This window comes from Heliangelus exortis, chromosome 2 (assembly GCF_036169615.1).
Source record: "Heliangelus exortis chromosome 2, bHelExo1.hap1, whole genome shotgun sequence".
In the NCBI taxonomy this organism is placed as follows: Eukaryota; Metazoa; Chordata; class Aves; order Apodiformes; family Trochilidae; genus Heliangelus; species Heliangelus exortis.
In genome coordinates this window covers 89,554,987-89,569,711 of record NC_092423.1, presented here as the reverse complement: position 1 = coordinate 89,569,711, position 14,725 = coordinate 89,554,987, and the positions used below count along the sequence as shown (strand labels likewise).

The 14,725-nt window shown below is 40.8% G+C and overlaps 1 protein-coding gene across 1 annotated transcript in view; it reads right to left on the bottom strand.

Annotated features, from left to right (window-relative positions):
• The window catches only part of CTNNAL1 (catenin alpha like 1), a 52,891-nt gene extending 38,493 nt beyond the window's left edge, over positions 1–14,398 (bottom strand). Inside the window, exon 1 of the mRNA XM_071736915.1 lies at positions 14,157–14,398. Within this exon, the coding sequence (XP_071593016.1) occupies positions 14,157–14,282 (126 nt within the window). The 5' untranslated portion in view covers positions 14,283–14,398. The remainder of the gene's footprint in view (positions 1–14,156) is intronic.
• Positions 14,399–14,725: the final 327 nt, after the last annotated feature.

Here is a 14,725-nt window from a genome sequence, read left to right as displayed (position 1 = left end):
TGCACCTGGGCTGGGACAATCCCCAGTATGAATGCACACTCGGGGAAGAATGGATTGAAAAGCACCCTGCAGAAAAGGACTTGGGAGTTCTGGTGCATGAGAAACTGGACATGAGCTGGAAACCTGTCCTTGCAGCCCAGCCAGCCAACTGGGCTGTGCTCAAAAGTGTGGCCAGCAGGTCTAGGAAAGTGATTTTGCCTCTCTACTCTGCTCTGGTGAGACCCCACCCAAAATACTGCGTCCAGCTCTGGAGACCTCACCACAGTAAAGACATGGAGCCATTGAAGCAAGTCCAGAGGAGGGCCACACAGATAATCAGATTGCTGAAGCAACTCTCCTATGAAGACAGGCTGAAGAGTTTGGGTTGCTCAGCTTGGAGAAAAGAAGGCCCTGGGGAGACGTCCTGCAGCCTTTCAATAAGGGCAGCTTATGAAAAAGATGATGACTTTTTACCAAGGCCTGTAGTGACATTATGGGGCATAATGGTTTTAAACTAAAGGAGGATAGATTTAGATTGGCCATAAGGAAGAAATTTTTTATGAGGACAATGAGACAGTGAAACAGGTTAGCTTCCAAAGAAGCTGTGGATGCCCCCTCCCTGGAAGTACTCAAGACCGGGTCGCATGGTGCTTTGAGCAACCTGGTATAGCAGAAGGTGTCTCTGTTCATGTCAGAGGAGTCAGAACTTGATGATCTTTAAAGTCCCTTTCAACCCAAACCATTCAATGAGTCTGTCTACTCTAAACACCCACTGGAATAGTCTGCATATGCAGATTAAACTGAATTTTAAAACCTACGGTTATATATGAAATATGTATATTATCTAAAGGAAAAAAGGCCATCTTTGGTTCTAGAAACATGAGGTAAAATGCTTAATAACATCACAGGAGTGAGGAGAGTTACTAGATACAGATGGGCTTCTCAAAACCTGCCACCCACAGAAAACATTGCTGTGCAAACAAGTAGAACATGTAATATGGATTAATATCTTGTTCCTTCATGAAGTGCTAAGAGCAACAGGTATATACTCACCTGTATATTCGATTTAAAATAAATTATGAAAAAACAGAAGTAATAGCAACTGAAATTTCAGATTCTTTTCAAGACTTAATCAAACTTGTAATTAACAATCAAATGCTAAAAAACTAACAAACAACATAACTGAGCAAGAACTACTTCACTGGTATGTTAAGTGATAAACTGAAGGAAACTGTGATGCTAATAAGCAGCACAAATATTTAACTAGTTCAGACCATAGTAAGAAAAAAATAAAATCCCTATGCAGTCCAACTGGAGATACACTGGGTAGAGGCATACAATACCATGTTTCAGGATATAAGTAAAGCAATGAGCATTACAAAGCAAATGAACTGGGCTTCCAAAATAAAGAATAACCGAAGTTCTTGCTCCTGACTCTTAAGCAGGTTAAAAAGACATAAAATTGTCCAAGTTAAGTGAAGAAAAGCAAAGATCCACAGGAAATCTAAAAAGGAACTTTCTCCCCAATAAACAACCACTTCCCTCCAAAGATAGCCTAAAAGACTACCAAAAAACAGATCAGTGAAAACTTGCAGCATTTAAGGATATTTCAGATTACAAAGAATTGATTTTCCCCTGCAGCCCATCTGGTTCTGAACAGACCAGAACCATTACTGTTGTGTTTCTGTCGTTTGGTTTGTTTCTGTTTTTTTAAAGAAGGAAACCACTGTGACACCATGAGCATTATCTAAGCTTTCCTTTTAACACTTAGCACCTCCCAAATATTTAATTTATTGTATTTTGATCATGTATCACCCAGTCACTAACATTTGTGGTGTTCGGGCAGGAGTTAGCAGCTGAAAAGATTACCTGCAAGTCTCTTTGAACAAAAGTATATGCTGTTTACTTAGGATTTACTGATCAGGTTCTCAAAACAAAACAATTCTTTTGACAGCACCCATGCTCTATTTAATGCAAGCACATACACTATTTCAATGGAATGCTTATCTAGGATTTGAGACAGTAAGTTTAAAAAGCATGCTTTAAGAAATTGCCTCTTTTGTCACTTGTTATGACCAGCCCCAGAAAAAAAATCGACTTTTCCCCTAAGTACTTTGCTAAAACATATGCAGGCATAATTATCAAGATGTACCTCACATTTCAGGAATATCAAGCTCAGCTGTGGCACTTCTCAAGCACCTGTTTTCAGAACTTTTTGAGGGCCTTCAGGTAGTGATATTTAAATAATTCCATGCTTCATGCACAGGAAGCATCATGGCAGCATGCTTTGCTAAAAATATTCTCATGTCTATTTATTATAAGTGTAATTAAGTCTTGCATGACAGAATTAAGTGATAATTAAGACTGGCTTTCAGGAAGTATTTATATGCAACTATAAATAAAACCAGGGGACATGCAGTTATTTCACAGCTACTGCTTACAAACACAAGAAGCATGACGGAGAAGTCATGCTAAGAGATATGCTACCCACCTCCCTCCCTGGGTAAGTACCCACATTTTACATACATTGACTTATGACTCTCAAGAGTACTATTTGTTACTGCCTCACACTAATCCACTTTCCTGCTAGAATAAGTATGTTTCCTCTATGCAAGGCACATTATCATCCTTGGAGCAAAAGCTCCTCTTCTGTTTTGTGTTTTTTCTCCTTTCTACCTTCCATTAACTGTGGATGCCCCCTCCCTGGAAGTGTTCAAGGCCAGGCTGGATTGAGCAACCTGATCTAGTGGGAGGTGTCCTTGCCTATGTCAGGGGGGCTGGAACTAGATCATCTTTAAGGTCCCTTCCAACCCAAACCATTCTGTGATTCTATTACTCTAATTTCGTAATGGTAGATGATTCCTTTCTAAAGAAAAAAAAAACAAAAAACAACCAAGGAAAAAAACCAACCAACCAACCAAACATAAAAAACACACCACCAAACCCAAAAACCAACATAATAGCAGGAATGGAAAGCCTTCTTTAAGAAAATGAAATACCACTACATAGCAGGCAAGGAGCTACAAACCCGTACTATGGACATGTGCTGTAAATTTAGTTGCATTTGATAGGACATGTAGAAAACTTTGTCAAAAAGGCCTTTCCCACACAGCTCATATTTTATTATTTCATCTTGAGTTGGGGGCCAGGAGGAAATATTGCATTTTAGGTACCATGTCTCATTAGGTCTTGTTCACTACTTAAGGATAAACAGGTCTTCAGACCCATTAAGCCAGACAGCAGCACACTTTGTTCCAGCACCCACATCTGCTACAGAGTACAACCACACGTGTGAGAGAGAGTACAGAAGCAGCAGCTGGCATTTCATATCCAGTCCATAAGGGCTTCAAGCAGAACTGTCACACTGATTTCTCATCAGAAAAGAGCAGCCTCAGGGTTCTTAAGAAATGAACAAGGACTGCATGCTTACCTGTCCTAAAAATCAGAAGTCTGTTAAGATTAGATGCAGATCCAAGCAATAATGAAGGTCTTACTAAGCATCTTCTACAATTTCAAGCACTAAAATATTTTCTAGAAGTCTGGCTAATTTGCAGATTTTTAGAATTGGAAAGCTGTATCTTCCTACTCAGTTTTCCTTTTTGTAGAAAAACTCCACAGATGAAACTTGGTAGAAATTCAGCTTTGAAAGTTTTCAAAGGCTGGGAAGGATTAACCAAAATGAAATATAACTGCATTAACTACTGATGTGCTAGTCAGCTTTAAGAAGCTATATTCTATTTGAGGCAGTTGTTTCTGGTTTATAGACACTTAATTAGAACACTAGAACCATTTCTTCTACAAGTTATTATTTAAGAGGGAACCAACCCCTTCTTGCTTAAGTCACACAGAACTCAATGAACCATTCAGGACTATAAAGTCATCCCTTCTGTAAGACAACCACTACCAAGAAGCGGTATGATCCTGCTACTCTGTATTTAAATATTTTCCTCATACTGCCAACACAATAGTGTCTAGAAAGGCAGTATATATATATATGGTGCATGAGTTCTGTTATGCTTCTGATACTAAGACTGTTGTACCTCTACCTGAAGGCTTTCTAAAAGCATCTTCTCACTGCTTTTGTACACATCTTTCATACAAGCCTTCAGGGAAGCAAATGAAATAAAACTACTTTAACAACCTGTAAGCTGGTTCACTTATCTGTGGGCAAATGCTGACATGCTTAGAGGAGCCTCAGGTAATCTTTCACATGTAGTGTCTAACAAGTTGATAAGCCACCTCTGAGAAGTAAGAAGGAACAATCCAGGACCTGCAGTGACAAGTAAATACAAGACAAGCAATACAAGCAGCCCTACCAAATCAGACCACTGGTATACCTAACCTATTATCTCCTGCAGTGCCCAAGCATAGGTGCCTAGAAAAGAGCATAAGAATAAAGCAAGCAAATGAGACACCAGCTATATTGCTGTTGTAAACAGGTTTTTGGTTAATTGCAAATAGTGCATTTTATTTTAAAACATCATAAATGTTTGATTGAACACTTCTCATAATCACAATAACTTCAACATGTAGAAAATGTTATCTGGAAGGGGCAAGAACAGTCCTCTTCACCTCCTTCAGATCTAGACTTCAAAAATCTCCTTCAGATCTCCTTATAAAGTTTGCCAGGAAAGAGAGTACACAAATTCAAATTTGAATAAACGCCTCAGATTACCAGTACCACTGCTATGTACTTGTTACACATTCTTGGAATTGTTAAAAGATCAAACGAAAATTATTCAACTCACAGCAAGATGGTACTGTAATAGTGAATAGATTTTCTTTGTGTTGAACACATTCCTAGAAAACCTTTACATTTCAAAACCAAACACCAGAGAGGAAATGATTAACCAAAATGTGACACAGATAAACTTGTTCAATTGAGATGTAGTACTCTGATGATACCAATTTATTTCCTCCAGTGTGATTTGTGGGGGGCTTGGGGGATTTGTGTTCTTTTACAAAGTAATGAAAGCTCTTGAAACTCCAGAAATACTTATTTTTTTCAGTGAGATTAAATTATTTCCAACTTTTTTTCCAAGTTGTTTTGAAAAGGAACTCTGGAGAAACAAAACAAACAAAGCCATGAATACAGGTGACTAGTTTTTGCAAACTTTGGACTCTCATACACTACATAGAGGTTTGAATAACATTGATAATGTTACTGAATTATCACTAGTTCTAGAGGAGAAAGTCAGTCGCTTTATAATGTTCAGCTTTGACCCCTGAAATTTAGAGATCTTCAGTGATAAGCAGATATGAAGCAGTAAAGTACATGAAAACTGACTTGCATTCCTGCCATCCTCCTTCTTCCTCCATTGATTCTTTGAATCAATGAAAAACGCTCTGCAAAACTTGGCCACAAATCAAACCAGGCTAACTTCTTTACTCATAGTGTTAGGAGCCTTACAAGTTAGAGGCCCGCCCCTATCTTCCACCCCAAAAGGTGTCTTCAGAATTCCTACAGAAATGAGTGGCAATGATAAGACCACCTTAATTTTCAGACAAGTCAAGATCCAGCGTCTTTCACTTTTTGAAAAGATGTATGGACATTTAAAGACTAAAATTTGCACCTCTGAGCAACTTATGACATGAGTTGGCAAAAATGGTTTTTCAAATAGAAAATCCAATATAACATCTTGTAGGAGAGCAGCAGAGAGCAGGCCAGCATGGGATAGAGGAGTGTTGTGAACTCCCTGGCAATCACTGACCCTGAAGAATAACAAAGAACTGTAAATAACCTAAGGAATTTGCCATCTGGACAATGTTATGTCCTGGTACCAGGTATCTCCGGTGGGAATGGGTAGATAAAGTTTTATGTCAGTAAAAAGAGCACTTTGAGGTGCAAATTGTAAATCAACAGGTATCAGGATACTATGTAAGTGTAACAAACCACACAATAAATGATTACAATTGTGCACAGCAACCGGGGCCTATGCCTTCATCTCTTCCATCAACCTCTTCTAATTATATGATAACAAGTGTATTGCCCTTTTTCATTCTGCACCTAGAAATCCTAGGCATGAACACGACCAAGTAAACAAAACCAATTCAGAGGGAAGTCCACTGTTTAAAGTGTATTTTCAGATGTGGCCAAAACAGATGCAGACACATTTTCAGCAAGAGATGGAAGTCTCAGAAACAAGTCAATTTACTAACATGACCAGGTAACCTGAAAAACAGTGACTGAATGGCAAATTCCTGTTGTGGCTTTCTCCCCTACCTTTCCTTTGTTACTGTACCTAGTCTTCTACTCCTGGTGCAAGTGATACCCAGAACACCTCTGAGCTGCTTATCACAAAAACTATTGTGGAACTTAACAATTTCTAGTAAAATTGGGACTGGCTCTGGAAAACCCAGAAAAATGCAGAAAAAATTACAACTTAATTCCATAAACTGGCAGCTTCACTGGCACAAACACCAGCCATCTTGCACTGTATGTTGCAGACAGGAGGGTTCCTCCAGCCTTTTTTAAGAGAAGGCTTCCTTAACAACATTTTCATATACCACTTCAATTCAGAGCAACACTGGTATTTCATCCTGAAAAGCACATACTTGCCCTAGGGATTAACAGAGAAGTGCAGTGTACTCTGGAAAAGGCTATGCAAATCCAAAGAGAAAAGTATAAAACAAAATAAAAATTTAACATAAGACAGGAACCATTATCTTATTTATCATAAAAAGCCTGTATACTCTTCTGGTTGAAGAGCCCAAAGGTAATAAAATCTCATTCAGATGGAGAACTTAAGAATATTTAAAGGCAACATTAAGATACAATACAGGGTCTCTGATAATTAAATGGGAGTATTCCATACACTGATCTAACTTTTTTTTGTTCAACACTTGCAACTTAACAATATTATCCTTCTAAACAATTTTGACACCTGTGACTAAAAAACACAATGCACTTTTGCAACTTTACTTTACTACAGTACAATTTTACTGTGTTATTTGAAAAACAGATTGTGTGGGCTTAAGTGGTAATATTCATTCTACTTAATATAAAAAGTCAATACAAAAATGTTTCTCTATGACAAAAGCAACTTCCTAATTTAAGTTTCTGTATACATCTGAAAGAACCTTAGCATTTGCTCATACACAATTTTGTAACTTTTGTTTAGGAGTTATCATACCGTTCAAGAATTCATTTTATGTGTAGGAATAAGAAATCATATACCATTCAGTACCTAGAGTTAAAAGTTACAAGCTGGCACTAGAGTCTGTATCACTACACATTTACTATGCTAGTTGTTAATAAGGCTATTGATAGAAAGCAACACAACTCAATGAGTAAAAATTATCAGTTAAGGTTCTATCTAGCAAGAGTTATGCTTTGTCAATGAATTGATTAACATAAAATAAATCCATGCGGAAAGTCACAGGATCATAGTACCACACAGCAGTTTTACTAAACTATAATCAGAGCTGTTTGCAATCATTAATGCATAATTCATCCTTTGGGGATTTCCCTACATAATCTGCCTAAAACCATCAGTCAACAAAGCTGAACAGCAAGAAAGCTCCTCTAATTCTTTTTGTGCAGGATCACTGTCAGGCAGTTCCAATATTCATTCTGCTGGAGAACTACACAAATGTGTGTAATCTATAGAAAAGCCATTAATCAGGTCTCATAAATCTGAAATATAAGTTTCCATTGAAAAAGAGCAATTGATTTTCAGCTATGCCAGTATAAAGCATCTTTCTTTAGCTACTTGAAATGTTGCTCTGACTCATCACATCAAAGACTAGGGTACTGAACATTATAAAGCAAGAGCCAAGCTTAACTCAAAGCCAATTTTACCATCTGAGGGTTCACAGGAAAAAGCCCTGAAACTGCAGCTGTTTTGTGGTAGTGCTGTCGCTCTTGTGATAAAATGTTCAAGTTAAATTCTTCCTGTAAAGAAGAATGTCATTAGTGATACTGACATCATTAATTGCTAATATAACAAAATTTCATTTAGCTATTTAGAATTTTCTAAAGTATTCCTGTGCTCTCCAGCATACCTTAAAAATCATAACTGTAAATTATTAGTTATTTCCCTTTCACTGTTTCATAACAGCCCGGCTTCATTGACTAAATAGCTGTCAATTAAAAACTAGCCTCAGTAAAGGGAAAGCTGCAACCACATCAGCTCAGAGATACAGCTGATACTGTGACTAAAGTAATCACATTATGTTCAGCCAGATAACAAACTCTTAAGATTACCTTTCCTGCATAAATCAAAGAGAAAGCAGCAGGCTCCTTCAGGGAGTACCTAGAGTAGGTTTAGATGCTGCAAGCTTCATTTTCCAGAAGAAAAATTTGTATCAAGTGGAAGAGTCATAGTACAAAACACACACAGACAACTTAACCCATAATACCTATGGAACCAAAAGGAGGAGAAGACTCACTGAGTTAATGACTGACTAATTGAAACTAATGAGATGCAACTCTATACACAGGCACAATACCATATGCTTCCAGACTCGTCAGCAGTTAATGCACAAGACTCTGCACCCATGGCACAGTTTCTCTGTGGTACAGGATGTAAACTGAAATGAGTTTGGCAGGAGGTTTGCTTCACTCACTGCAAGTTACAACGCAAGCCTCTATGTAATTTGTAAATTTAGTACTGCCAAGTCTCAAATCTGAAGTTAGTACCAACTGAATCCACAAAAGAAAATCTTGGAAAAGGGGAGAAACTTTTCAGAGCTTGCAAGTTATCAAAATTTTTGAAGTACTGAAGGATAGTGAAGGATAAGGACTTGTAACCAAGAAGCATTTTAAAAGGGGTGTGCTCAGATTTTTTTTTTTCCTCAGATGTAGCAAAGAAAGCAATAAGTTTAAGACAAATATGGATTACACTACTTTTTCCAAACGGAATCTTCCTGTACTCTAAAAGTCCTATGAGGCAAAGCCACCATACTAGAGCAAGAATGCCTTTAGCACCTTAGAGATACCAAAAAATGCCTAGTGAAACAAGGCAGCCAAGAGACTTGCTGGAAAAAATCTCTCAGTGCATCTGCTGCATGAGAAATGCAAATGGAAATGTGTAAGAGCTTGTACTGAATGCTGAAGTTCAGGAAGGGAATGAGACTACAGATATTCTTTCATTTTATGAATGTTGTCCAGACAGTATATGAGACACTTCTATTTAGTCTCCAAAGAAGAGAGAACCATTTGGCTTGCAGCAAATTCAAAAGTACAGGTATTCAATGTGCCTGTACTGCAATACAGTACTATGACTTACTTACAAGACTGATTCATGGTGTGCAGGAAAAACAGATATGGAAAAATTTTTTTTTTTGTTTTTTCCCCCCCCTAGCTTTTGTAGACTTCCAAGAACAAAAGGCTGCTGCTTATCAAGTTATAAGTCTAACAGTGCTCTTAATATAGGACTCTGCTTTAAAACTGTTTGCTAAAAACACATTGAGACAATCAACAACTTGAGTAATTTCCAAGAGTTTTACAGCTCGTAGGTTTGGAAATGAACACTCCTTGAAAGCTATTATATATATCTATGTAACATATCATATATAATGTCTTACATTGGTTTTGGCACTCTATATGCAGCTGCAGTCTCTGCAGCTGGTATATAAACCTCATTCCTCATTCAGTGTCTGACCACCCTTACACTGGAAAACCCCTATTCCTGCATCTGATTAGAATTTCCCATGTTCCACCTTCTGTCCATCGCTTCTTCCTCTATCATCATACACATCTGGAATCAGTTTGCCTGCCTTCTTTATCCAACTAGATTGAAGTTATAGACTGCAGTAAATCCTGCCACTGAGCAGACAAAAAAAATCACTACAGCTTAAAGCAGTATGGATGGGAAAGGACCATTCTACCTTCCTGTATGAAAAGTAGGTCCTAAATGACCACTAGGGCTCTTCTTGAGGTTGAATAAAGACAGTTCCTTTTAATCTCTCCCCTTATGTCACATGCTCCACTATGTCAATGTTTTCCCTTGTACTAGGGAGCCCCAAACTGGGGCTTTTTCCATTGGGACTCCCATGTCTTTCCTCACAGAGGTTCTCTGTAGACAGCTGACCAGCCTGCACAACATTTTACATGGTGTTATCCTGGCCCAGATAGAGGACTTTGTTAACTCCAACAAAGACAATAATACCTGAAGTTCTTGTCAGATCATTCTTACAGCCTGTCCCTCTTTCTAGCAGCCCAGCCCTCTAGCAGATCAGACTTCTCCAACATGCTGTACAGGAGGAGCTGACATGTCTGAGGAACATACTGGCCAATCAACCCAAAACTGAGATCACTAATCAAGGTGTTAAACAGTATTGACCCCTGCAATGGTCCCAAGGGAAATTGTAATGGACCAAAAAAAAAAAAAAAAAAGGCCCCTGATTATATACAGATCTCCAGCTTGGCCCAGAAGTCTCATTCTAAAGTCATACCTGCAGTCTGAAAACTGCATCTGTGAGCTTTTCAAATACATGGGAAAAGATCAACTGTTGGCTCTTCTTTAGGCTCTAATACATAGCTCCATAAACTTCTAGAAAAACAGAATACTGGTAGAACATTATGTAATGTTATATAACATTCACTGAAATTGGAATTGATTTAGCTAGCTTCAGTGAAAGCAAGGAAACAACAATGTTAAAGAACAGGTTTGTTTTATCCACCTCAAGGCATGTGCCACTGCTAACTTACTCAGAACCTAAGATGCACAACAGCAAAATTCAGAAACATCATGGCATCATGGACTTCTTGTACCTATTTAAGGTTTTATTGTGACTATATAGGTCAAGACAATTCCAAAACCTCTGACAAGATCTCCAGTAACAAGAAAGTTGGAAAAAAATGTTCAGTAAACAAGCACACAATCGTTCTCCAAAGTGCCTACGACAAAATGGGCTTTCAGAAGGCTAAGCAGCGAGTTGTAATCACACAGCTCAACACTTAGGATGCTGAGAGATCGGTCACTTTCAGCTATGAAAACTGACTTTCCTCTTTTGGGAACATATACAGACAGAGCTCAAAGTCCCCTCTTGGTGAACTTTTCCCAAGTGCCTGACTGTGAAGGTTGACAAAAACCTACTCTGCAGCTTTCTGGAGAGCTTCCTTAGAACAGATCCAGACAGACAGACAGACTCTTACATCTGTGAAGATACCCAGCTGCTGCTAGACTAGCAAACAGGTACATAATGGCAACTGAGGAAGTTGCTGGTGGAGCCACATCCTGGAAAGTGCTTTTCTCCCGTCTTTGCCTTTCCTCAACTGTTTAAATTACTTGTTATTAAATGAGTCAGCACTGACCACTTTAAACACCCTTCCTGACTTGTGTTGCCAAAAACTTTCCATAGAAAAATGAAACCCGACATAATTAGACTGGAAATGGGTAGCAGCCATAAAGGAGATGTCTGGATTTTAAAAATGCTGTCTTTAATTCAGTGTTTCACATGAAAGTAGTATATCTACCCAGAAAAAGAGAATTTTACTTATTCTAAAGAAAATTGGGGGGTTGACCCCAAAAGCAGTATTTTCTGAACTGCATGCCACATGCTTTGCACAACAGTGTAGCATGGTTTTCTTCATGGTATGTGTAAGTAGATGGTGAAAAAGAAGTGTTAGCAAACATGCTTAATACTGACATTTAAATCTGCTATCTTTGGGCATCTGTGGCACTATTAGAAAAGGGCCACACCAAGGTCTGAACAGATCTAGAGAAAATTAAGACCTAGTTCAACTCTATAAACAGTAAATTTTAAAAACAAATTTATTAATAAACATATTCAGTAATCAATCTACAGGCAACTTCTCCTGTCAGGAAAACAGGAATCTTATGCCACTGCTGGCAGCAATTATACTCTGATATGATATAGTCTGCAAGAAAAGTCAGGTTGCAAATTGCCATTAAAAAAATCCTAAACTTAACAACCCTCATGACTGCTAAATAAGAGCAGGTAGTCAAACACATTCACATCAACTAGGATGGTATACTGTACAGTACATGAATTTCAGGAAAAAAAGAAAAGGCTGAACCCATTCTTATTTAAAAAAAAAAAACACCAGATATAGCTCTACAAGACAGACTTAAAGTGAATTTGTCAGAGAGGGAACCTTTTGTTTTCTCTTTGCTTAAAGTAGTGAAAGCAGCAGCATTTAGACTATTTTTTCAGTAGTACACAAGTATCACATAGCACACAGTGAGTTTTTAACTGAAGGGTAAGAATCCAAATCCTTTTGCAAGCATATCTCAAACAAGCAGAAAAGCAAAGTCCTAAGTATTACTGCTGATCCATAGCTTATGTAGGATATAAAATCCAGATTCTGATTAAGTACTCTCTAAACACCCTTTCTGCATAAATACTCAGCCAATGAGACCTCCACTGAACAATAATCTAGATGAAACAGTACAGCCAGAACTGATAAACGAGTACCGTAACTGGGGCATTTTATCAGGCAAGCATAGGGAACTGCATCTGATACCAGCAGCAACTTCAGCCTGAATCTGAACAGAGCTCAGTGCTCAGCTTCCAAGGGAACAAGCTCATCTGGAGTGCTTTACCAGGAAACAGCAGCTCTTAAGTGTTCATAAACACTCAAACCTTACACTTTGTATAGGGGAAGTGAAAGATACTTGCACTTCTGGAGGATGCAGCCATAGGTTTTGTACTCAATAAAAAAAACCACACATGACATATAATACATGCAACAAATCCATGGAGAAATAAAACCACTGTTCTTAAACACGATTTCAGAAGAATAAGGGCATGCACATCTTCCCGGGTCCAGGTATCTGTTAAAAGAAAGAATTCAACATATGCCATAAAGTTCAGCCTTTCCAGCTGGAAGAGTTTCTGTTTGTTCTCAAGCCTCTTTTAAGTGGTCTCCATATTTTACCTCTGTCAATTATTTCAGTACAAAATTCAGTGAACTTCATCTTTAATTTTACTCTGTCTGGAAAAAAGTTTTTAATCCCCAAGACAGGCTTCTTCAAACTCACTGGGATTTCTTCAGAGAAAAACAAATTACCATGATAAATACAGAAACACCATTAACTTTCCTGCAGCCCAGCTGTATAAAAGCACTGTAAGGCTGACAACACTTGTTTCCAGATGGGCAATGAGGATACAAACAAACGTAACTTGACCTGACCAGAACTAGTTATTTTTGCGTGGCTGTTATACACTGTTTAAAGATTTCCTACAGATAGGTTTTGACTTGCTAACTTTAATATATTAATCAGTGTTCATAGTACAAAAAGGCTACATAGCAAACATTAATTTTCGAGAAAGAAAACATTTATCAAGCTTCAGTTTTGTAACTAAAGATCTATAAAAACCAAAACCCACAGAAAGGAAGTGACTGGCATGTAATTACCAGACCACTTTAAAAAAATGTTGGTTTGGGGTTTGGTTTTTTTTTTTTGTTTTTTTGTTTTTTACAAACTCAGCACTGTGCGGAACACCTTTTGAGGTCACTAAGACATAGTCTGCCTATTATTTAACCTCATAAAATTCGTGTGCAAACCTCGGGTGCGGCGAGAGCTCCAATCAATGGAACACCCAAGCCAGACCGCGAAAACACAAAGCTTCACCAAATCCCCTGGAAGCCGACTGCTCCAAACAGTGAGAAAAGCAGAACGCTCCCATGTGGAAAACCAGGCAGCGAGAGGCTCGGGAAGCCGAGGGCACTCGGGCGATGGTGCAGCCTCTCCGCCGGAGGAACGGGAAGGTGGGACGGCGTACGCGGTTCTCGCTACCCGCTGCCCCCCGCCCCCAACGGCGGCATCCCGGGGCTGAAGCCGCCGGCGGCACCGCAGCGCCTTGGGGCCATGGGCGTTACGCAACGGTACCGCGACCTTGCGGGGAACTTTGGAGTTCTTCACAGGGAGGGAGGTGCGAGGAGCATCCGCCACCGGCATTGCCCCCGCTCCGCGCCGGCTGGCGGGACCTCGCGTCTGGGACGCGACTGAGAGAAGCCGCCCCCGCCCGGGAGGCTCGAGAGAGCGGGGCTACGGGAGGAGCAGCAGCACTCGAGCGCGCAAACTTCGGCGGTAGCCGAGCCCCGTCCCGGGCGGGAAGGGGGAAGAGCCCCTAGGTGGGAGCCGACGGCTGCCGCCCTCCTCCCGGCCCTGGGGGTGAGGGGCGAAGGGACGAGGGGAGAGAAGGGGCGAAGGGGGAGGCGGGAGGGAGGGGGGGGTGTCTGCCTCGCGCGGCGGTATTTCTACCTGCGACACCAGCGGCACCAACGTCTGTTCCACGGAGCGCGTGCGGATCTCCAGCCCCGCGTCCGCCCCCAACCCCGACGAGGATGAGGAGGAGACGCCGCTGCTGCTACACGGGGACGTGGCCATGGCGGGAAGCCGACGACAACCTCCCAACTCCCCGCCGCCGCTACCGCTACCACCACCACCTCCACCCGTCCTTCTTCCCGGCCGACTCCGCTCCCGCCACTCAACACCGCGGCCCCCAGCTCTCCGCTCCGCTCAGCTCCGCCTCTGCCCCCTCCCCCGCCCAGCCGGGGCACCGCTGCTTTGCCGGGGCGCCAGGCGATGCCGCGCGCGCGCGCTCTCAGCCCCCACCTCGCGGCCCCTTCTCCGCCCCCCTTGGGACGGGATTTAAAGGGGCAGCGCCCGTCTCCCCGCTCGCCGCTCTGAAGCTGCGGAGAACCTTCCCCAGCCGCCCCCTTTCCCTGTGAGCCGCCCCCTCCCCCTGTGAGCCGCCCCCTCCCCTTTCTCCGCGTAGTCTTCCCTCACTTCACCTCAGCTCCCCTCTGGAGCTTGTTCCCATCGAGAGT